The sequence below is a fragment of the Hippoglossus hippoglossus genome, chromosome 9, assembly GCF_009819705.1.
Source record: "Hippoglossus hippoglossus isolate fHipHip1 chromosome 9, fHipHip1.pri, whole genome shotgun sequence".
NCBI classification, from domain to species: Eukaryota; Metazoa; Chordata; class Actinopteri; order Pleuronectiformes; family Pleuronectidae; genus Hippoglossus; species Hippoglossus hippoglossus.
The window spans coordinates 931,227-955,806 of NC_047159.1; the positions used below are offsets into that span (position 1 = coordinate 931,227).

General features: G+C 44.0%; 3 protein-coding genes across 3 annotated transcripts; 1 reads left to right on the top strand and 2 right to left on the bottom strand.

Annotated features, from left to right (window-relative positions):
* Nucleotides 1-1,176: 1,176 nt before the first annotated feature.
* LOC117768383 (actin, cytoplasmic-like) lies at nucleotides 1,177-5,993 on the top strand. Its single transcript, XM_034596662.1, has 9 exons — nucleotides 1,177-1,205; nucleotides 2,880-3,004; nucleotides 3,084-3,212; nucleotides 3,610-3,720; nucleotides 4,159-4,243; nucleotides 4,435-4,596; nucleotides 4,689-4,880; nucleotides 4,982-5,163; nucleotides 5,480-5,993. Exons 2-9 carry the CDS (start codon nucleotides 2,882-2,884, stop codon nucleotides 5,621-5,623), a joined length of 1,128 nt encoding a protein of 375 aa, XP_034452553.1. The 5' UTR covers nucleotides 1,177-1,205; nucleotides 2,880-2,881; the 3' UTR covers nucleotides 5,624-5,993.
* Nucleotides 5,994-8,503: 2,510 nt separating this feature from the next.
* LOC117768384 (actin, cytoplasmic) lies at nucleotides 8,504-13,129 on the bottom strand. Its single transcript, XM_034596663.1, has 9 exons — nucleotides 12,987-13,129; nucleotides 11,516-11,640; nucleotides 11,308-11,436; nucleotides 10,800-10,910; nucleotides 10,277-10,361; nucleotides 9,923-10,084; nucleotides 9,621-9,812; nucleotides 9,331-9,512; nucleotides 8,504-9,012 (listed from the first exon to the last, which is right to left on the bottom strand). The coding sequence occupies exons 2-9, from the start codon at nucleotides 11,636-11,638 to the stop codon at nucleotides 8,869-8,871; spliced, it is 1,128 nt and encodes a 375-aa protein (XP_034452554.1). The 5' UTR covers nucleotides 11,639-11,640; nucleotides 12,987-13,129; the 3' UTR covers nucleotides 8,504-8,868.
* Nucleotides 13,130-18,051: 4,922 nt separating this feature from the next.
* On the bottom strand, nucleotides 18,052-22,530 carry LOC117768382 (actin, cytoplasmic-like). Its single transcript, XM_034596661.1, has 9 exons — nucleotides 22,222-22,530; nucleotides 21,003-21,127; nucleotides 20,795-20,923; nucleotides 20,287-20,397; nucleotides 19,764-19,848; nucleotides 19,410-19,571; nucleotides 19,108-19,299; nucleotides 18,830-19,011; nucleotides 18,052-18,524 (listed from the first exon to the last, which is right to left on the bottom strand). The coding sequence occupies exons 2-9, from the start codon at nucleotides 21,123-21,125 to the stop codon at nucleotides 18,381-18,383; spliced, it is 1,128 nt and encodes a 375-aa protein (XP_034452552.1). The 5' UTR covers nucleotides 21,126-21,127; nucleotides 22,222-22,530; the 3' UTR covers nucleotides 18,052-18,380.
* Nucleotides 22,531-24,580: the final 2,050 nt, after the last annotated feature.

Here is a 24,580-nt window from a genome sequence, read left to right on the forward strand (position 1 = left end):
TGAAACTTAATTTACAGAAAAGATTCACAGTTTTAACCACGACATCATCGCTGGACTTCCTGTTTCCGAGCACACACTGACACTTTCACGTAATCGCTGCACAACAAACTTCAGCTGAAGTTCCCACACTTTGCATTCAGGACAGAGAAAGGAACCTTAGAATTATGGAGGAAATAATATCTGTCATTTAATAAATAACATTCATTAATCCTCAATTTCCACTAAAACTTTACAAAGACTGGAGATTGTGACACAGGAGAGGTTCTGAAAGACAGAGCAACAACCTCCCGTCAATCCCAGCATGCACCCTGGTGGGAATGATGAAAACACTTTGAGTCTCACTGTTTAAATCAAATCTGTCACAATATATATTGTGAAATATTTTAAAACGGAATTATTGATATTGTTCGATAATATCATATAAATAAATCGAGTGCCTTGAAAAAGAAAATCTCTGCTTCACACTTCAGTCTTTCTTTAAACAATAAAGACAAAAATACATTTTACAAAAGCTGTCAAGCATTAAAATTCAAAACACACAATAAAATGAAATTTAATGAACAAATACATCAAGTAATTGCTCCAAATGCAAATTATTAAAATACAAATACACATTACTAAAATAGACATTATTAAAACACACATTTGCACATTATAAAATTCAACTTTGTGTCTCTCACCACGACTCAAGTAAAAACTGAAACTCTAGGATCACTGTTGATTCTGTTAAACTGGAGCGATATCAACGGTGATCTGAATATTTCCTGAATTATTGATATTGTGTTAATGTAATGTTTTATTTCATTTATAAGGTTGAGCTGTGATGTGCAGGTTGTGAAATGTTCGGAGGGAAATGTGGCCTGTGGCGGTGAGGCGGTGGAACTCGGCTCAGAGCTGCGATGTCATCACTTTCTGGTTTTTCAGCTTTTTCTTGAAACAGCACGAAACTAATTTGCATCTTTTCTCTGTTTACGGCTTCGGCTGGAGTTCCTGATTTCACAAAAATGAATAAAGAATGAGCCCCAGGGGTTTTCAGCAGGTCCACGCTCACCTCGACCAATGAGGAGGGGGCTGAGTGAACGTTACCTTTTAAGGGCAACAACAGTGACCCTGCGGGCAAATAAAAGGCCTCGGGTTGACTTGTGATGTTTCTCAACCAAACACAGCTGGAGAAGAGGAACAACTGCCAGACTTCACCTGCACAGGTAAGAAGCTGCTGCTGCCTGGCTCATCTGCACACTGACACTGAACCAGCATGAGAGGTTTACAGTGAAGAACTGTAGTTTCTGTGAACTTCAGCTCAACACGTGTCAGTGAGGAGCATGAACCTCAGGAAACTGCTCCTCACACTGTGGAGCTCAAGATTCAAAGACCTTTATCGTCATTAATGGATCAATGACCTTGAATTGACCTTTACGTCAATTCAAGGTCAAGAGGAGAGGGAGAGATTGGGGGGGGGGGAGAGGAGAGGGAGACCAGGAACACTTGTGCAGCATCAGTGCATGATGGGAGTTCTCAGATTAATTGAGTCAGATTATTTCTCTGATTTAATTCTAATTTTGAGCTTCCTGTTTCCGCTCCTGAAGTTTTTTGTTCTTCACTGAGCTGAAACTTTGACTCTCACACGAGAGACTTAAAAACCAGCAGCTCTGTTATCATGAAAGTTTAATGGAGTTTATATATTTTATATTTAATGTAGATATGAATGTGTCTCCTCACTCAACTTAAACAATATATTGTTATGATCTGCATCTAAAGCTGTGCTACTTTGACTTAGATCAGGAAGATTCGGGCATGACTTCATTTCTTTACTTTACAACCTCCCCCCCCCCATCCACACAAAGCACAATAATACTGACAAGAAGTGATGAAACTCTGTCGTTTATTTTATATACAGTATATATTTGATACAAGAAACCAAAGATAAAATATTACATATAAAATGCTAGAGGAGGAGAAAGTAAAACCAGAGATAAAAAAGTTGCATAAAGAAACAAAAGAATATAACTGTCGAAAAGTGTAGTGAATAATAATTGTGTATATATAAATGAAATTCAATTAAAACTCAATTAATAAGGCCAGCCTTGAGTTATATAAACAGTACATGACATTAAGTTTTCTGATGGTCTTTTGTTCTGACTGAACTGGTTTTTGAAAATGTCCTGAAGCAACAGGACATGTCATTAAGTTTTCAGGTCGAACGACTCGAGCTGCCACGCCCGACGATCCACCGTCAGTCCCGTGAGCTGCAGGACTCGAACTCAAATAAAGAAGATAAACATGTTAAAACTACGACCACTTTATTCTTCAGTTTAAAACGAGTCCGAGCTGAGACACAAACACTGGACTCGTCATTTTTACTTTGTTTCATATATTTAACACTTTGTTTTTCTTAATCACAATATTTTCATTTAACAGGTAACTAATTAAAACACTTGAAAGAAACCAGCAGTAAATGCACACAATAGAAAATATTGATAATAATAATAATGAGATCAGGCTTTCAAGGTGTTCGGTGAAGTTCAAGATGAATGCAGACATCCGGTCGTAAGAAAGAACATTTATAAAAATGTGTCTTAAAGAGATTTCAAAGAGGAGATGGATCAGACGGGTCTTCTCAGGGACGTTGTTCCACAGAGTCAGGGCCCGACCCGGCCCCTTCACCCTCGGTCCTCAGCTCGGACTGTGGTGAACAGGGGCCCTCGCTGACGACCTGAGGTCATGAACAGACACGTGTTATCAAACGAATGAACATGTGGTTTTTGTGAACCTGAAGAAATCAAGTTTTACAGTAGAGGACGTTTTCTCAGGTTGGAGCTAATTTTATTCAGGTTGATGTGAGAGCCGAGGGACTCAATGCCTAAATCTGAATGTTTCAGAAATGGACGAGGACGCAGCAGCTTTCGTTGTTGACAACGGCTCCGGCATGTGCAAGGCCGGCTTCGCTGGGGACGACGCCCCCCGCGCTGTGTTCCCATCCATCGTCGGCCGCCCCAGACACCAGGTAACGAACTACACCTGACGCCACCTTGTGTCTTAGACGATCAAACGTCACTGCAGGTTAAAGCTTTGTGTGTGTGCAGGGCGTGATGGTGGGAATGGGACAGAAGGACAGCTACGTGGGAGACGAGGCTCAGAGCAAGAGAGGCATCCTGACCCTGAAGTATCCCATCGAGCACGGCATCGTCACCAACTGGGACGACATGGAAAAGGTGACGTTTGTGTTGATGTGAATTGGACAGAAGGAATCCTGAGAGTCGTGACGTCACTGACGATGAACCTCTGTGCTGCTGATCAGCGTTTTAGTCTGAATTTGAAACTATTGACACATGAGGGAGGTTTGAATGTGTGAACGTGGTCCGGCTGCTCTGGATGAGCTGGACTGAACCATTTATAGAATCTTCTTTAACGTCTCAAATTTCTTCTGAGTAGTTTCAGTTTGTTCTTGTTCTGCTGGTACATGTGACGGAGAAGCAGTAGGTCAATCAACATATTGACTGATTTGCTTCGTCACTTGAACTTCTGATAAAAGTTGAAAATGTTAGAAAAGTGCAAAGGTGAGCTTGATGGTTTGTGGTGCGTCCTCTGACCGGCTGTCCTGTCCTGCAGATCTGGCATCACACCTTCTACAACGAGCTCCGTGTTGCTCCTGAGGAGCATCCAGTCCTGCTGACCGAGGCTCCGCTCAACCCCAAGGCCAACAGGGAGAAGATGACTCAGGTGTGTTGTGAGCGAGCGGTCCACATGTTACACTCCTCGCTTGGTTCCACATCACTGAGACGAGTTCAGTACAAGACATTTACATCAAGATTCCAGGCTCCTCTGCACCACAGACACTTATTTATATGTTGCTAAACTTTACAACCATGACGTCTGTCTTCAACACGTCACTGGACTCTGGAACATTTCAATACGAAGAAACAACAAAAAGCCTTAAGAGCTTGAAGCTGTTTTGAGTCGTGCAGGTTACACCTCGTTTACACCACTTGATTTTGAGCCGATAAGTTGATAAAGGCCTCAGATCGGAGCCCAAGCGACGACGACTCAGGTTCGATAAACGAACCCTCAACATCCCCAACGTGTGAAAAGGAGGAAACTGAGCCACAGAGTTTGCGTGTGGTCGTTTTGTTCTAACTCTTCAATATGTCTTTGGTCCAGATCATGTTCGAGACCTTCAACTGTCCGGCCATGTATGTGGCCATCCAGGCCGTCCTGTCACTGTACGCCTCCGGTCGTACCACAGGTGAGAACACGACCCCGACTCTCTGAAAGCTGTAAGATCTTAGCACGAGTCACAAAATGACTTCAGATAGACTCACTCCCTGCTCTGCCTCTAGTGGCCAATAGTGAAACTGCAGCCGAGTATATTAAATGTAGAACCATGCAGGTCCCTGAGTTCAGAACGTTCTGACTGGCTGTGTTCTGGTCTGCCAGGTATCGTGATGGACTCTGGTGATGGTGTCAGCCACACTGTTCCCATCTACGAGGGCTACGCTCTGCCTCACGCCATCCTCCGTCTGGACCTGGCTGGCCGAGATCTGACTGACTACCTGATGAAGATCCTCACCGAGCGAGGCTACAGCTTCAACACCACTGGTAAAAAACTTGTCACTTCTGATGTCTGCAGCTTTTAGATGTCCTGAAAATATTTGTCTTTCTAACTCAAATGTTTCCCGACTGAACTCCAGCCGAGCGTGAGATTGTGCGTGACATCAAGGAGAAGCTCTGCTACGTGGCTCTGGACTTTGAGCAGGAGATGCAGACAGCAGCCAGCTCCTCCACCCTGGAGAAGAGCTACGAGCTTCCTGACGGACAGGTCATCACCATCGGCAACGAGAGGTTCCGCTGCCCGGAGGCGCTCCTCCAGCCGTCGTTCCTCGGTTTGTAAAAACAGACTTTTCTGACGTCATATCATTCTCGTGTTAGTGGTACGTGCTACAAGTTAAAGTTCAACTGAGCCCTAAACCGTGTCTGTGTTCAGGAATGGAGTCGTCCGGCATCCACGAGACAACTTACAACAGCATCATGAAGTGCGACGTGGACATCCGTAAGGACCTGTACGCCAACACCGTGCTGTCCGGCGGCACCACCATGTTCCCCGGCATCGCTGACCGCATGCAGAAGGAGATCACTGCCCTGGCCCCTCCCACCATGAAAATCAAGGTACGCAGTTTGGGCGTTCACGCAGATCTTTAGTTTCAACCAATCACAGGAAACATGAATTCTATCTCAAGTAAACATTTAAAAAGTGTTTATCCCACATGATCGGTTACTTACTTTTCAACACTTGGCTCACACATGAAAACTTTAACGGATGTTTTAACGGGTCGTCAATATTTAAAAACTCATTTGTTTAGCTCATATTCACAAATCACAATTTCCTCACAGATATTAACGATCTGTACAAGGTGGGACATCTTGTCCTTGACTCTCTGCTGGAGGGACGACACACTGACCTTTGTTCCCTCCTCACCTTCAGATCATCGCTCCTCCAGAGAGGAAGTACTCGGTCTGGATCGGTGGCTCCATCCTGGCCTCCCTCTCCACTTTCCAGCAGATGTGGATCAGCAAGCAGGAGTACGACGAGTCCGGCCCCAGCATCGTCCACCGCAAGTGCTTCTAGAAGAAGAAAGAAAAGACGGAGGAGAGCATAAAGCTGCACGTCGTCGTTCATCCACCAGGAAACATCTCTGGCAAATCTTTGAATGAACTAAAAGATGTGAGACGCCACATGCAAGAGATCTCCAGTGACTGTTTTAATGATTGAGTTCAGCAGATCCTCACAGGAACTTTTGTCTATGTGCCGCTCCAACTCGGCTCTGAGCTTTCACTCTGTCTCCTTCTCAAACACACCGTCTGTCCACCTCTTACACTGTAACGATCCAAACTGCACATCAATAATCTGCTGGTTTCTTGTCTCTGTCGGAGTCGAGCTGTCCTCGTGCTCTGAGCAGTGTTCATGCTCAACAATAAAATGCCAAGATTTGACCTCAGCTTCTCCAATGTCGTCATTTGCTGCTTTTACATTTGAAGGTTGAATCACACGTGAATTAAATCTTCACTGTTCAAACATTTTCAGATGAGAACGTCACCAACAGTTTCCTTCATGAAACCACATTTAAATCCAGACTTTTGTTTGGATCTGAAGTGAAACAAACACTAAACGTGTGATTTAAATCTTTTTATCAAGATCCTGGTAGTGGTGATAAAATCATTAGTGCAGATAAACCAGGTCGGATGAACAGTTTTCTAACTTCACTCTGCACCATAACGTCCAGTACACAAAGCACTCCTAAACATGTGCCGTTCTCCCTGACCAGGTCACGATGTCACGTCAAGCGCGTTTCACCAGAGAACAGGTTCTCCAACAGCTGTTCTCCCAGCAACCATCCTCTGAACCCGAAGAGGACGCGGAAGAGCCAGACCGAGAAGCGGACCGAGAAGAAGACCGAGAGGAAGACCAAGACGACGAAGACGACGATGACGAAGACGAAGAAGACTACGACCCAGTGTGTGATGCTGCTGCAGATTCGTCATCGTGCTCATCCTCGGAAGAAGAAGAAGAAGAAGGACAAGACCACGGTACCACCACCACCACCACTGGAATTGGGGTCACAGGTCTAACAGGGAGACGGACAAATAAAACCCACACACAGACACACACAAACAAACGAGACACACTGACTCACACAGAGAGAAGGACAGACAGATGTTGGCTCTTACAAGAGCCGTTTGTTTTATTTATAAAGGACTGGGTTGAGGTTGGATCAGGAGCGAGGGACAGGTTATCTGTAAAACAGTAAAATTAGCGATGAGAGTATGGTCAAAAGAAAGCTTTTTAACGTTAGCATATTAGCCTAGCTATGTAATGTTGAGTCTTCAAATCGTACAGGTTTACATGTTACCTCGATTACATTAGCAACTTTGATCAGTTAAAATTCTTCAAACAAACAATATTTTGTTAACAAAATGGATAGGTTTAATGGTAAAAATAAGTATTAGAATTTGCGATATAAATAACTTCGCGGACTTACCGAGGCAGGGGGCGAAGGAGAATCACGTAACGTCTGTTTTTCAGAGCTATGCGCAGGCGCACTGGTCGCTCGTGTTACGGAAGTGAAGGGAAAATCACAAAAACTAACGTCATATTAAATAATCGATTAGGTTCGACTAGTTCATCAATGAAAATATTATTGTAAGCTATTTTATTTAGTTGCTTTAATGTGGAAGTTGGTGTGTGTTTCCTGTTACAAGCAACGGAAGTGGTTATGTACTGTGGAGCGAGGAATTGACGAGGGGAGGAAAATAAACAGGCATTTTGTCCTGATTCAATACACATCTTTCATGTCCTACTGATGCCTTGCAGTATATGGAAAGATATTAACGGGGGCAATTTACAAAGTATTCCGGTTTGACGGCAAGGAGCGACAAAAGCGTCCATAGCAACCACCTTAGTTACGACAGAAACATGAAAAATCTTCGTAATAACCAACAAACCAAACATCGTATAGGTTCACTGAACGAAAATATTGAAACTGAAACACATCTCGCCATAAATATCAGAACTCATTTTTATTAAGAAACATTCCTAAAATATAGCATTTTCTACCAAGAATACAGCAATCTCCGCCATCTTGCTTGAGAACATCGCTGCAGAGGTCCTCGCGGGCGCACTTGTCCTCGCGGGCGCACTTGTCGTTTGTAGCGCTGTGCATTTTTGTAGGATTCTCTACGAAAATTTGTACATAACTTTTCGTAAGATATCACGAACCGTTTCATGAGACCAGGTTAAACTTAAAACTCCCATCAAGCACTGAGCACTTTTCCCTCTATTATCATATGAATTGTTGCTGCTCATTAACATCTTTACAACTATAATTATCACTTATTGTTTTCATTATAACTAGTCAAATCTGAAACATGGTGACAACTGTTCCTTCTCTCGCTCTCACCGGTCGAGGCAGATTGGTTCTTTCCTCAGTTGTCAGAGCCGCTCATTGTGGGAACTGTTGGTTTCTCTATAATTTTCAAAATCACAACCTTAAGTAAAGAACCTTGAGATACTGTATATCAGGATTTGGTTCTATACAGATAAAATTGAATTGATGCTCGAAAGCTACGTCAGAATTATTACTTCTCATTAGTGAGTCGTCCGCCAACTCTTCTACAATATTCTGTCACTTTTTATTGTTAGTGTGCAGAGCTTTGTATAAACAGTGTGTGGTGCAGAGTGAAGTTAGAAAACTGTTCATCCGACCTGGTTTATCTGCACTAATGATTTTATCACCACTACCAGGATCTTGATAAAAAGATTTAAATCACACGTTTAGTGTTTGTTTCACTTCAGATCCAAACAAAAGTCTGGATTTAAATGTGGTTTCATGAAGGAAACTGTTGGTGACGTTCTCATCTGAAAATGTTTGAACAGTGAAGATTTAATTCACGTGTGATTCAACCTTCAAATGTAAAAGCAGCAAATGACGACATTGGAGAAGCTGAGAGGTCAAATCTTGGCATTTTATTGTTGAGCATGAACACTGCTCAGAGCACGAGGACAGCTCGACTCCGACAGAGACAAGAAACCAGCAGATTATTGATGTGCAGTTTGGATCGTTACAGTGTAAGAGGTGGACAGACGGTGTGTTTGAGAAGGAGACAGAGTGAAAGCTCAGAGCCGAGTTGGAGCGGCACATAGACAAAAGTTCCTGTGAGGATCTGCTGAACTCAATCATTAAAACAGTCACTGGAGATCTCTTGCATGTGGCGTCTCACATCTTTTAGTTCATTCAAAGATTTGCCAGAGATGTTTCCTGGTGGATGAACGACGACGTGCAGCTTTATGCTCTCCTCCGTCTTTTCTTTCTTCTTCTAGAAGCACTTGCGGTGGACGATGCTGGGGCCGGACTCGTCGTACTCCTGCTTGCTGATCCACATCTGCTGGAAAGTGGAGAGGGAGGCCAGGATGGAGCCACCGATCCAGACCGAGTACTTCCTCTCTGGAGGAGCGATGATCTGAAGGTGAGGAGGGAACAAAGGTCAGTGTGTCGTCCCTCCAGCAGAGAGTCAAGGACAAGATGTCCCACCTTGTACAGATCGTTAATATCTGTGAGGAAATTGTGATTTGTGAATATGAGCTAAACAAATGAGTTTTTAAATGTTGACGACCCGTTAAAACATCCGTTAAAGTTTTCATGTGTGAGCCAAGTGTTGAAAAGTTAAAGTAACCGATCATGTGGGATAAACACTTTTTAAATGTTTACTTGAGATAGAATTCATGTTTCCTGTGATTGGTTGAAACAAAAGATCTGCGTGAACGCCCAAACTGCGTACCTTGATTTTCATGGTGGGAGGGGCCAGGGCAGTGATCTCCTTCTGCATGCGGTCAGCGATGCCGGGGAACATGGTGGTGCCGCCGGACAGCACGGTGTTGGCGTACAGGTCCTTACGGATGTCCACGTCGCACTTCATGATGCTGTTGTAAGTTGTCTCGTGGATGCCGGCCGACTCCATTCCTGAACACAGACACGGTTTAGGGCTCAGTTGAACTTTAACTTGTAGCACGTACCACTAACACGAGAATGATATGATGGCGCCCATCAGAAAAGTCTGTTTTTACAAACCGAGGAACGACGGCTGGAGGAGCGCCTCCGGGCAGCGGAACCTCTCGTTGCCGATGGTGATGACCTGTCCGTCAGGAAGCTCGTAGCTCTTCTCCAGGGTGGAGGAGCTGGCTGCTGTCTGCATCTCCTGCTCAAAGTCCAGAGCCACGTAGCAGAGCTTCTCCTTGATGTCACGCACAATCTCACGTTCGGCTGGAGTTCAGTCGGGAAACATTTGAGTTAGAAAGACAAATATTCTGGACACAGAAAAAGGTTTCAGGACATTTAAAAGCTGCAGACATCAGAAGTGACAAGTTTTTTACCAGTGGTGGTGAAGCTGTAGCCTCGCTCGGTGAGGATCTTCATCAGGTAGTCAGTCAGATCTCGGCCAGCCAGGTCCAGACGGAGGATGGCGTGAGGCAGAGCGTAGCCCTCGTAGATGGGAACAGTGTGGCTGACACCATCACCAGAGTCCATCACGATACCTGGCAGACCAGAACACAGCCAGTCAGAACGTTCTGAACTCAGGGACCTGCATGGTTCTACATTTAATATACTCGGCTGCAGTTTCACTATTGGCCACTAGAGGCAGAGCAGGGAGTGAGTCTATCTGAAGTCATTTTGTGACTCGTGCTAAGACCTTACAGCTTTCAGAGAGTCGGGGGTCGTGTTCTCACCTGTGGTACGACCGGAGGCGTACAGTGACAGGACGGCCTGGATGGCCACATACATGGCCGGACAGTTGAAGGTCTCAAACATGATCTGGACCAAAGACATATTGAAGAGTTAGAACAAAACGACCACACGCAAACTCTGTGGCTCAGTTTCCTCCTTTTCACACGTTGGGGATGTTGAGGGTTCGTTTATCGAACCTGAGTCGTCGTCGCTTGGGCTCCGATCTGAGGCCTTTATCAACTTATCGGCTCAAAATCAAGTGGTGTAAACGAGGTGTAACCTGCACGACTCAAAACAGCTTCAAGCTCTTAAGGCTTTTTGTTGTTTCTTCGTATTGAAATGTTCCAGAGTCCAGTGACGTGTTGAAGACAGACGTCATGGTTGTAAAGTTTAGCAACATATAAATAAGTGTCTGTGGTGCAGAGGAGCCTGGAATCTTGATGTAAATGTCTTGTACTGAACTCGTCTCAGTGATGTGGAACCAAGCGAGGAGTGTAACATGTGGACCGCTCGCTCACAACACACCTGAGTCATCTTCTCCCTGTTGGCCTTGGGGTTGAGCGGAGCCTCGGTCAGCAGGACTGGATGCTCCTCAGGAGCAACACGGAGCTCGTTGTAGAAGGTGTGATGCCAGATCTGCAGGACAGGACAGCCGGTCAGAGGACGCACCACAAACCATCAAGCTCACCTTTGCACTTTTCTAACATTTTCAACTTTTATCAGAAGTTCAAGTGACGAAGCAAATCAGTCAATATGTTGATTGACCTACTGCTTCTCAGTCACATGTACCAGCAGAACAAGAACAAACTGAAACTACTCAGAAGAAATTTGAGACGTTAAAGAAGATTCTATAAATGGTTCAGTCCAGCTCATCCAGAGCAGCCGGACCACGTTCACACATTCAAACCTCCCTCATGTGTCAATAGTTTCAAATTCAGACTAAAACGCTGATCAGCAGCACAGAGGTTCATCGTCAGTGACGTCACGACTCTCAGGATTCCTTCTGTCCAATTCACATCAACACAAACGTCACCTTTTCCATGTCGTCCCAGTTGGTGACGATGCCGTGCTCGATGGGATACTTCAGGGTCAGGATGCCTCTCTTGCTCTGAGCCTCGTCTCCCACGTAGCTGTCCTTCTGTCCCATTCCCACCATCACGCCCTGCACACACACAAAGCTTTAACCTGCAGTGACGTTTGATCGTCTAAGACACAAGGTGGCGTCAGGTGTAGTTCGTTACCTGGTGTCTGGGGCGGCCGACGATGGATGGGAACACAGCGCGGGGGGCGTCGTCCCCAGCGAAGCCGGCCTTGCACATGCCGGAGCCGTTGTCAACAACGAGAGCTGCTACGTCCTCGTCCATTTCTGAAAAATGCAGAATAAAAGGTTTACTCATTTCTCCAATAAAAACTAATATATACTCGAAGACTTTGTTTCTCTTCAATTCTTCATTTTCAACTGGTCAAGAAGTGTTGAAATGTTTGAAAGTTGTTCTATAAATAACATTTAATATCAACTATTATTTGATAGTTTACTGCCATTTTTGAAAATGAATAGCTTCTAAAATGTTCAACAAATTTTATTTGAAAAAAAAAAAAAAAAAAAAAATTCTATATTCAACTTCAAATGCATCGGTCATGTTTTTGAAAAAAAAGATCCAAGATTTTAATAGCCAAATTATTTTAAGCAGATGTTTTCTCATCAACATTAAGTGTAAAACACAAGGTTTGACTAAATAAAAGATGCTCCTGTGTGAAGTGCAGCTGGAGACCGGAGGAGTCTGTGCCTCAGCTCTGACTCATTTCAAAGTGAAGAATAAAGTGATCATAGTTTCAACACGTTTCTTTATTGGAGTCCTGCAGCTCACAGGAGTGACAGTGCTCGGGCGTGGCACCTCGAGTTCACCACACGTCTGTTGCCTCACTTTCGAAAACTAGTTCAGTCAGAACAAAACGTGAAGAAACATGTTCGTTGACCTGGAATTTAATCAGAGCGGTTTTTCAAATTGGAATTTGTCTTTTTCTTTCTTGCTCATTGTGAAGAACTTAAAAAACACTTTAACAAGTGAAGCACACATTAAGTTGATATATTGTCGGCATCACAAACATCAAAGTCTTTTCCAGGACCAGTTCTATTAAGTTGAGTGACAGGAAACACACTGATAAACTCTAAATTAAAATATATAAACTAAATAGGCTGTAAAAACTAGATTTTCCATGATAACAGAGCTTCTGTTTTTTTTAGTCTCTTATGTGAGAAACAAAGTTTGAGCTCAATGAGGAAGTAAAAACTGCAGGAGCTGAAACAGGAAGCTCACAGCACTTTGCCACAGGAACTCTTTACTTTAACAAACCTCTGACGCACTGGCTTTAACGGAGTATTATAACGGTCCTTTTCACATTAAGAGCTCCGCAGCTGACAAATAGGTTTAGACAAACAAGGAAATAACTGTGGAAGCATAAACAGTCAAATAAGACGGTGTGACAAACACTAGAGAAATAAAAAGTGAGGAAGCTGCACCCAGATCTTTACAATGAGTGGGGAGCGGTTTCCTGGTTCTCATGCGACACATGTGGTGAGATGAAGCTGCTCACAGAAAGCTCCAGTGTAACACGAACTTTTATCACAACGTTTCACAGACTTTCAACCTATAGAAGCGTCACAGGAGTGATTCCTCAGTGCAGATGAGCCAGGCAGCAGCAGCTTCTTACCTGTGCAGGTGAGTGTTTGTGTGCAGGTGAAGTCTCGCGCTGTTCCTCTGCTCCAGCTGTGCTCGTCAATGCGCAGTCACGAGAGGAACCGACGCCTGTTTTAACTGCTCGCGGGTTCACGGTTGTTGACCATATAAGGTAACGTTCACTCAACCCTCTCCTCATTGGTCCAGGTGAGCCTGCAGCCTCATGTGGAGCCGCCAGTCTGCGTCCTGATTGGCTGCTGAAGACATCCGTCCAAAAACTCTCTTCACAAATTACGGATTTCAGCTGAGGAGGAAGAGGCCTGTGATTGGTCCGTCACACCGGAAGCTTGAGTAAAGATACACATGTTTCCTTTAAAGTAAAAAAACAGCTCGAGACAGTAAGGAAGTGTGTGTGTGTGTGTGTGTGTGTGTGTGTGTGTGTGTGTGAGAGAGAGAGAAAGAAAGAAGGAAGTAACTGAGGAACTGAATTTACTGCACAGTAGGTTTGGTTTTTAACTGATGTGTCCACACATTTACTCCAGAATCAGAGTCAGGTTTCCGTGGTGTGTTTGTGCAAGTATAAGTATAAAGATATAGAATTAGGAAACACAATTAAATATTAAAATACTATAAGAACCAGAAGTACAGGTACTTGTGTTAAAAACGACTCCAGAAATAGTAAAAGTATTGATTCAATATCTACTGCAGTAAAAGTCTGATCTTCACTTTCCTCCCTCTTGTTTCTCCTCATCACACATTCTCCTCTTCTCTGTGTTGAGCCTCTCGTCTGCTTCAGCTTGATTCGTCTCTTTTACATCTGTTGTGTTTGATTCTCACTGATACACAACAAGGAATCTGCTTTTCTCTGTTGGTCTGTTTAGGTTGAAATCTGTGTCGATGGTGGGAAGGTGACGCTCGATGAGGCAAAATGAAAACAAATATGATTCTCCTCAAACGCATTAAAGTAAGGAGCCTGTTTAGAAAATGTGAGGAGGAGAGAGCTCAGATATTTGTGTGAAAATACTTGAGTAAAATGCAGATACCTGAAAAATCTACTTAAATACTTTAATTCAGTATTTTAACTTTGCTACTTCCCACCTGTTTTTAAGCGGTTTAGAGAACTCTTCACACTCACTATGAAACTGTCAATATGAGCTTTACAAACAAAATGTGGTTTGATTGATTGACACTCCAACATAGTGGGCGGCAGCAATGCACATTAACGCTGGTCACCCTCCACAATAAATCAGATTAATGAAGAAGTCAATAATGCAAATAGTTTTCTTTTGCTGGTTCAAGATAAAGCTGATAAACCAGAAGGTGACGTTAGGACACTGCTGCACGATGAAGTTCTACCACACATCGGAAAGTACAATCTGGTTTGTACAAACCAGTGGTGCTGAAGCTTTACTGAGGTTGAAGTTCAATTCGAGTCAATTTTATTTCCATGAAACCAAATCATAATATACATTATCTCAAGGCTCGTTACACATTAAAGGGCCCATAATGGGTGGATGTGGCTGAGGGGTAGAGCGGTCGTCCATCTTGTCGATAGCTCTGTAAACTCATTACGATTAACATTAGACTCCATAGCGCCTCTAAAAAAGAAACATGTAAAACATAGTAAATTAGCTCCGTGGTATAATTCCAACACACATGAATTCAAATTAAAAAGGATCAAGAAAACTAGAAAGGAAGTGGCACTCCCCCCCCCCCCCCCCCCCACACACACACACAGCCACACGCAGTGAGATCACAGCTCGTGCATGTGAAGCAGCCGCTCAGTGACTTTGTAGAAGTGAAACACCGAGTTCCTCTGGTCTCAGCTGCTTCAGGATCAGAGCAGAAGCTGGTTTGTACCGAGCTGGAGTTTCTGTGTCCTCCTCCACTCGGCTTCACTGGAACTAGTACACACTCATCACTAGTTCTCAGGACCTGATCAGCACAGGACGTCACTGAGTGTTGGCTCAACACTGCTTCTGCAGATGGGCTCAGAATCAGATTTCACATTTCACAAGGTTTGGTTGTTTGTTTGCTAAAAAAAGAAAAGAAAAAAGTTTTATTCAATCATCCTATATTTGTTAAAAAAAATAAAAAGAGCAAAGGTTAAGAAGCCTGGATTGTTTAGGATGAAGGTTCTTTGAGTTTGATAAAAAATAATGTTCTGAATTACATCATCCTATGTTTGCTCAGAGGCAAAGCAAAGAGACAGACACATGTAATTATGGTGTGGTATGTTTTAGTTTTATTTTATTTTATCTTTCAATCTTAATAACTATCATTTGGACTTGTCATCAATAAAAAAACAAATGTTAAATGTATAAATCCACCTTCTGTCATTTATCTTTCTTTTCCCACAACAATATACAGAGAAAATGGGGATTTTTCGGGCATTTTCTGATTAAAAATTGTAATCGTTTGACAGCCCTGATATGAAGACTTTCAGTCGGGGTTTAGAGCCAATCACAGCACAGAAACAGTCCTGGTTAAAGTCACTAATGAGCTTCTAATAGCTTCAGATGTTTGTGTCTGTCCTCGTCCTGTTAGATCTTAGTGCAGCATTCGACACTATTGACCATCACATTTTATCAAAGAGACTAGAACAGTTAATTAGCATTAAAGGAACCGCCCTGAACTGGTTTAAATCATATTTTTCAGATCGATTCCAATTCGTGCAAATTAATGATGAGTCATCTGTGCGCACCAAAGTTAACCACGGTGTTCCACAAGGCTCTGTGCTCGGCCCAATTTTATTCTCATTATATATGCTTCCACTAGGAAACATTATCAGGACACACTGTCAATTTCCACTGCTATGCGGATTACACCCAGTTATACTTGTCAATAAAACCTGAACAAAGTAATCAAATAACTAAACTCCAAGCATGTCTCAAGGACAAAAAAACCTGGATGACCGGCAATTTTCTCTTATTGAACTCATATAAAACTAAGGTTCTAATACTTGGCCCTAAACACCTTAGAGATACATTATCTAATGATGAAGCTGCACTAGACGACATTGCCCTTGCTTCCAGTGAAACATCAGGAACTTGGGAGTGATCTTTGATCCCGATTTGTCCTTTGATTCTCACTTAAACAAATTTCTAGGACCGCCTTTTTCCACTTGCGTAACATCTCAAACATCAGACATGTCCTTTCTCAAAAAGACGCAGAAGAACGAGTCCAGGCCTTTGTTCCATCCAGACGTGATTATTGTAATTCCTTATTATCAGGCTCCAGCAGGAAGTCGTTAAAGACTCTGCAGCTTGTCCTAAATGCTGCAGCACGTGTCCTGAAGAGAACCAGGACCAGAGACCACATGTCTCCTGTGTTAGCTTCACTACACTGACTTTCTGTTACATTTAGAATTAAAAATCCTCCTCCTCACCTACATTAATAAAATGGCAGCATCAAACCTTAAAGAGCTGAAAGTACCTTATCACCACTAGAGCCCTGAGCTCCCAGAATTCAGGCTGTCATCCCTAAAGTCTCTAAAGCAGAGGAGGAGCCAGAGCTTCAGCATCAAGCTCCTCTCCTGTGGAATCATCTCAGCTTCAGTTGTGGAGGCAGACTCCCTCTGTACGTTGAAGATTCAAACCTTCCTTTAGGATAAAGCTTATAGTTAGAGCCGGTCCAGGTTTGTCTTAGATCTGATCTTAGTTCTGCTGCTATAGGTCTAGAAGGTCGGGGGACACATGACACACGGAGCTTCTCTTCCCAGCTTCTCCTTCCTCTTCTCCATCCTCATCACATCAAAGATATTAATATCTCATCAATACATGTTACTAACTTGACTTCTTCCCCGGAGTCCCTTTGCCTTATCGTCCACAGATCCACATCGTGGATTATGATGGTGGATCGAGAATCAGAGATCGTGATGGTGGATCCTTTATCATGTTGGCATCTGATGGTGGTGGTGGACCACGATCAAGGTGGCAGCTGATGGTGGATCCTGATGGTGGCAGTGGACAATGACTGTGGACGATGGCGGCATCAGATCTTGATGGTGGATCCTGATCGTGGACTATGATCACATCAAGTCTGCTTGATATATATTTCTCCTCAGATACTCGACCATTACTGACAATAATCCATCAGTTCATTGACCTTCAGCTACAAAGTGTTTATTCTAATCAAAGCTGTAAATACTCTGATCTCTCTGATGTTCTCTGTTCCACGGGACATCTGTTCACTTGTGTCCGTCCTGGGAGACGGATCCTCACATGTGTCTCTGAGGTTTCTACCTTCTTTACCTGTTAAAGGTTTTAGTAGTTTGACTCTTGTTGAGGGTGAAGGACAGAGGACGTCTCACCTTGTTAAAGACCATGAGACATACTGGGATTTGTGAATATGGGCTTTACCAGGGGTCGGCAACCTTTACTATCAAAAGAGCCATTTTGCCCCCCCTCTTCCACCAAATACAATTTTTATGGAGCCGCAAAACATATTTGATAACACAGCTTATAAAGTTGTATATATAGTTATACTCAGTGTTGAGCCAATTCACACTTAAAATGAACTAGTTCAGTTTTTTATTGGGATGATTCAGGTGACAAACGTCCGGTCATGTGTTCGGTTCTGAATCGATGGAATCGGATCATGTCTGCGTGTCACAAACACATTTTCTCTCGCTCCTGGTGTTTTACATGGCCTGATACGATGATTTAATAAAAAAAAATGATCATATGAAACTGAGTTGTTCAGTTCATTGTTCAAGAAAAATATAATTCATGCACAGCACTGTACAGGGAGCCACTGCAGAGGGGCTGAAGAGCCACATGAGGCTCCAGAGACGCAGGTTGCTGACCCCTGGGCTATACAAATACAATGTGATTGAAATCAACACTTGTTTCTTGTACTTGACCAGGTAAGATCCAGAATATAAATAATCTCTGTATCAAAGTGTCAGAGAGTTTGCGCTGCTATGGCTAGCATCACTTCCGGCTAGCTATGCACCCAGGCTAAACCCTCCAACTACTTGCTTCTGTGAGGAGGGTCGCTCCCTCCTCACATTACTCACCTAACATGTTCAGTTTTCGTTGCATTTCTTGTTGGGTGGGTGCGTGTTGTATTTTATACCAATCACTCAGTCTTTTTCATTTTTTTTTTAATGATTTTGCCTTTGTTCTTTCTAATACATTTGAAGTTGAACAAATAAATTTCTACCACCACACAGTTCAGGTCATTTGTTTCTCAAAGCACCAGAATGTGTCCGGCATGCTCGAGCTAACAAGACACTGCAGATATGACCGAACATTACCAGCAGCAGAACAGTGACATTATCTCAAACATTAAAACAGTCACTGGAGATCTCTTGCATGTGGCGTCTCACATCTTTTAGTTCATTCAAAGATTTGCCAGAGATGTTTCCTGGTGGATGAACGACGACGTGCAGCTTTATGCTCTCCTCCGTCTTTTCTTTCTTCTTCTAGAAGCACTTGCGGTGGACGATGCTGGGGCCGGACTCGTCGTACTCCTGCTTGCTGATCCACATCTGCTGGAAAGTGGAGAGGGAGGCCAGGATGGAGCCACCGATCCAGACAGAGTACTTCCTCTCTGGAGGAGCGATGATCTGAAGGTGAGGAGGGAACAAAAGTCAGTGTGTCGTCCCTCCAGCAGAGAGTCAAGGACAAGATGTCCCACCTTGTACAGATCGTTAATATCTGTGAGGAAATTGTGATTTGTGAATATGAGCTAAACAAATTAGTTTTTAAATGTTGACGACCCGTTAAAGTTTTCATGTGTGAGCCAAGTGTTGAAAAGTAAGTAACCGATCATGTGGGATAAAAACTTTTTTAAATGTTTACTTGAGATAGAATTCATGTTTCCTGTGATTGGTTGAAACTAAAGATCTGCGTGAACGCCCAAACTGCGTACCTTGATTTTCATGGTGGGAGGGGCCAGGGCAGTGATCTCCTTCTGCATGCGGTCAGCGATGCCGGGGAACATGGTGGTGCCGCCGGACAGCACGGTGTTGGCGTACAGGTCCTTACGGATGTCCACGTCGCACTTCATGATGCTGTTGTAAGTTGTCTCGTGGATGCCGGACGACTCCATTCCTGAACACAGACACGGTTTAGGGCTCAGTTGAACTTTAACTTGTAGCACGTACCACTAACACGAGAATGATATGACGTCAGTCTGTTTTTACAAACCGAGGAACGACGGCTGGAGGAGCGCCTCCGGGCAGCGGAACCTCTCGTTGCCGATGGTGATGACCTGTCCGTCAGGAAGCTCGTAGCTCTTCTCCAGGGTGGAGGAGCTGGCTGCTGTCTGCATCTCCTGCTCAAAGTCCAGAGCCACGTAGCAGAGCTTCTCCTTGATGTCACGCACAATCTCACGTTCGGCTGGAGTTCAGTCGGGAAACATTTGAGTTAGAAAGACAAATATTCTGGACACAGAAAAAGGTTTCAGGACATTTAAAAGCTGCAGACATCAGAAGTGACAAGTTTTTTACCAGTGGTGGTGAAGCTGTAGCCTCGCTCGGTGAGGATCTTCATCAGGTAGTCAGTCATATCTCGGCCAGCCAGGTCCAGACGGAGGATGGCGTGAGGCAGAGCGTAGCCCTCGTAGATGGGAACAGTGTGGCTGACACCGTCACCAGAGTCCATCACGATACCTGGCAGACCAGAACACAGCCAGTCAGAACGTTCTGAACTCAGGGACCTGCATGGTTCTACATTTAATATACTCGGCTGCAGTTTCACTATTGGCCACTAGAGGCAGAGCAGGGAGTGAGTCTATCTGAAGTCATTTTGTGACTCGTGCTAAGATCTTACAGCTTTCAGAGAGTCGGGGGTCGTGTTCTCACCTGTGGTACGACCGGAGGCGTACAGTGACAGGACGGCCTGGATGGCCACATACATGGCCGGACAGTTGAAGGTCTCGAACATGATCTGGACCAAAGACATATTGAAGAGTTAGAACAAAACGACCACACGCAAACTCTGTGGCTCAGTTTCCTCCTTTTCACACGTTGGGGATGTTGAGGGTTCGTTTATCGAACCTGAGTCGTCGTCGCTTGGGCTCCGATCTGAGGCCTTTATCAACTTATCGGCTCAAAATCAAGTGGTGTAAACGAGGTGTAACCTGCACGACTCAAAACAGCTTCAAGCTCTTAAGGCTTTTTGTTGTTTCTTCGTATTGAAATGTTCCAGAGTCCAGTGACGTGTTGAAGACAGACGTCATGGTTGTAAAGTTTAGCAACATATAAATAAGTGTCTGTGGTGCAGAGGAGCCTGGAATCTTGATGTAAATGTCTTGTACTGAACTCGTCTCAGTGATGTGGAACCAAGCGAGGAGTGTAACATGTGGACCGCTCGCTCACAACACACCTGAGTCATCTTCTCCCTGTTGGCCTTGGGGTTGAGCGGAGCCTCGGTCAGCAGGACTGGATGCTCCTCAGGAGCAACACGGAGCTCGTTGTAGAAGGTGTGATGCCAGATCTGCAGGACAGGACAGCCGGTCAGAGGACGCACCACAAACCATCAAGCTCACCTTTGCACTTTTCTAACATTTTCAACTTTTATCAGAAGTTCAAGTGACGAAGCAAATCAGTCAATATGTTGATTGACCTACTGCTTCTCAGTCACATGTACCAGCAGAACAAGAACAAACTGAAACTACTCAGAAGAAATTTGAGACGTTAAAGAAGATTCTATAAATGGTTCAGTCCAGCTCATCCAGAGCAGCCGGACCACGTTCACACATTCAAACCTCCCTCATGTGTCAATAGTTTCAAATTCAGACTAAAACGCTGATCAGCAGCACAGAGGTTCATCGTCAGTGACGTCACGACTCTCAGGATTCCTTCTGTCCAATTCACATCAACACAAACGTCACCTTTTCCATGTCGTCCCAGTTGGTGACGATGCCGTGCTCGATGGGATACTTCAGGGTCAGGATGCCTCTCTTGCTCTGAGCCTCGTCTCCCACGTAGCTGTCCTTCTGTCCCATTCCCACCATCACGCCCTGCACACACACAAAGCTTTAACCTGCAGTGACGTTTGATCGTCTAAGACACAAGGTGGCGTCAGGTGTAGTTCGTTACCTGGTGTCTGGGGCGGCCGACGATGGATGGGAACACAGCGCGGGGGGCGTCGTCCCCAGCGAAGCCGGCCTTGCACATGCCGGAGCCGTTGTCAACAACGAGGGCAGCGATTTCGTCATCCATTTCTGTAAAGTCCAGAGTAAAGGGGTTGGTCATTTCTCCAATAAAAACAAGTTTTCAACCCGAGTATACCAATCTTCAACCTGCCAAAACGTCCTGCACTGTAAAACTGCATTTTCTTCAGGTTCATGCTCACTGTGGTTATTATTGCTGCTTTGTCATTAGAAATTTATTTTACTGTCGATTGGTTCTGGACTTGAAGCTCAGAACTTTCTGATCTCGATACACTTGTGTCTGGTCGTGACCTCAGGTCGTCAGCGTTTCTGTTCGGGCCCCGACTGAGAAGATTCTTCCCTTTTAAATTGGTTTCTCTTCAATTCCTCATTTTCAACTTGTCAAGAAGTGTTTCATTGTTTGCAAGCTGTTGTATAAATATGAAAAACTACATTTAAAAAAAAATTGGAATTAGGCCTCAGCTCTGACTCACTTTAAAGTGAAGAATAAAGTGATCATAGTTTCAACATGTTCCTTTGAGTCCTGCAGCTCACAGGAGTGACAGTGGGTCGTCGGGCGTGGCACCTCGAGTTCACCACACCTCGGTTGCCTCACTTTCAAAAACCAGTTCAGTCAGAACAAAACTCAACGTGACGAAACATGTTCGTTGACCTGGAATTTCATCAGAGCGGTTTTTCAAATTGGAATTTGTCTCTTTTCCTTTCTTGCTCATTGTGAAGAACTTAAAAAACACTTTAACAAATTAAGTTGATATATTGTCGGCATCACAAACATCAGAGTCTTTTCCAGGACCAGTTCTATTAAGTTGAGTGACAGGAGACAAAGTTTCAGCTCAATGAGGAAGTAAAAACTTCAGGCTCTGAAACAGGAAGCTCAACCAGTTGCTACATTAACTCTTTACTTTAACAAACCTCTGACGCACTGAGAATGACAATTTCACTTCCTCTCCTTTTCACATTAAGAGTTCCCCAGCTGCAGACTCAGTTTATTGCCAAATAGGTTTACATAAACAAGGAAATAACTATGGAAGCATAAACATTAAAATAAGACAGTAGAAAAAAGTGTGGAACATGAGTGTAGATCTAAATGTGTGTGCTGGTTTAATGTCTGTGTGCAGATGAGCCAGGCAGCAGCAGCTTCTTACCTGTGCAGGTGAGTGTTTGTGTGCAGGTGAAGTCTCGCGCTGTTCCTCTGCTCCAGCTGTGCTCGTCAATGCGCAGTCACGAGAGGAACCGACGCCTGTTTTAACTGCTCGCGGGTTCACGGTTGTTGACCATATAAGGTAACGTTCACTCAACCCTCTCCTCATTGGTCCAGGTGAGCCTGCAGCCTCATGTGGAGCCGCCAGTCTGCGTCCTGATTGGCTGCTGAAGACATCCGTCCAAAAACTCTCTTCACAAATTACGGATTTCAGCTGAGGAGGAAGAGGCCTGTGATTGGTCCGTCACACCGGAAGCTTGAGTAAAGATACACATGTTTCCTTTAAAGTAAAAAAACAGCTCGAGACAGTAAGGAAGTGTGTGTGTGTGTGAGAGTGTGTGTGTGTGTGTGTGTGTGTGTGTGTGTGTGTGTGTGTGTGTGTGTGTGTGTGTGTGAGAGAGAGAAAGAAGGAAGTAACTGAGGAACTGAATTTACTGCACAGTAGGTTTGGTTTTTAACTGATGTGTCCACACATTTACTCCAGAATCAGAGTCAGGTTTCCGTGGTGTGTTTGTGCAAGTATAAGTATAAAGATATAGAATTAGGCAACACAATTAAATATTAAAATACTATAAGCACCAGAAGTACAGATACTTGTGTTAAAAACGACTCCAGAAATAGTAAAAGTATTGATTCAATATCTACTGCAGTAAAAGTCTGATCTTCACTTTCCTCCCTCTTGTTTCTCCTCATCACACATTCTCCTCTTCTCTGTGTTGAGCCTCTCGTCTGTTCAGCTTGACCATTCGTGTGTTTATCCTTTTTCTTTATGTTCAGTTCTTGTTGGGTGTGTGTGTGTGTGTGTGTGTGTGTGTGTGTGTTGTATTTTAGACCAATCACTCAGTCTTTCTCATTTAGTTTAATGATTTGGATTTTGCCTTTGTTGCTTCTACATTTGAAGTTGAATTATCAAAGTTCTACCACCACACAGTTCAGGTCATTTGTTTCTCAAAGCACCAGAATGTGTCCGGCCTGCTCGAGCTCACAAGACACTGCAGACATGACTGAACATGAGCAGCAGCAGAAGAAGTGATACGCGTCCAAACACGCTCACCCACTCCTCACTCATCCTAATATGGTTATAGCTGCGTTCAAAAAGTCAACATGGCGTCAGACAAAATGTCAAACTCCGGGCTTCAAACGGGGGCAGCCCACAAACCGATGGAGGCGTCACGGTGGGTTGATGCTTGGAGGAAGGTCGACTCCTCTGATTCATCAAATCCAGTCATAGCAGCTTTGACATTATTCTCAAATGCAAACTATGTGTAATATGCTTGACCCTAATTCTCTTGGTCGTTGTCTTTTTATATTCCATCAAACTGATAAGAATCCTTATGTCAGTAATAAGGTCAAATATCTTGGTCATTTTATCACAGGTCAAAGACATGATATTTACAGGTGATGATGTGTGTGCAGTGAACACACCTCTATACTGCCCACTTTTGGTCAAACTATAAAATAGCAAGCTTAAGGAATCTTGAAGCTTCCTGGATGATCTAGTGTGAGTGACATGAGGGGTCGACGCTTAAAGACTGAAAAATGTAATCATCTTAGTTTTATCGAATATGAGGTTTAACACTACATTACCCCCTGGAGACATTCATATATAGATATGTTTTTTAAATGTATTTGTGGCTGTTGTCTGTATTAAATTTTTTTACAGCAAGATGTGCAAAGGCTGTCACTGAAGCCAGACAGGGGCAGTGGATGAAATGGGAGAGCATAGAGAAAAGACAGATCTGCTGGAAGGACCTGTGGGGAATGGAAGCTAGCAGGATTAGCTTCCTGTTCAGAGAAACCTCTCCTTCCTCCCTTCACCCAAACACCTCCAGCATGTGGCTGAAGACCCAAACATCTCCAGCATGTGGCTGAAGACCCAAACACCTCCAGCATGTGGCTGAAGACCCAAACATCTCCAGCATGTGGCTGAAGATCCAAACACCTCCAGCATGTGGCTGAAGACCCAAACATCTCCAGCATGTGGCTGAAGACCCAAACACCTCCAGCATGTGGCTGAAGATCCATCCTGCCCACTACGCTCAACTCCAGCTACCCTCGTCCTCACTGGTTGTAAAATCTCTCCTAAGGCAGGTGGAGACACAACCAGGTACTCACATGCCGTGCAGCAACAATAGAAACCAAGGGAACTGCTACCAATGCCTTGACATCCAAAACATCAAACGCAGTCCAAAGGACAACTTTTGTCCGTGAGGGGGAACAGGGACAGAGAGGAACTCCTCCACTGACCAGGAGTGGTCAGATGGAGCTATCCAGAGACTGGGAGATGTTGGTGGACGTGGGCC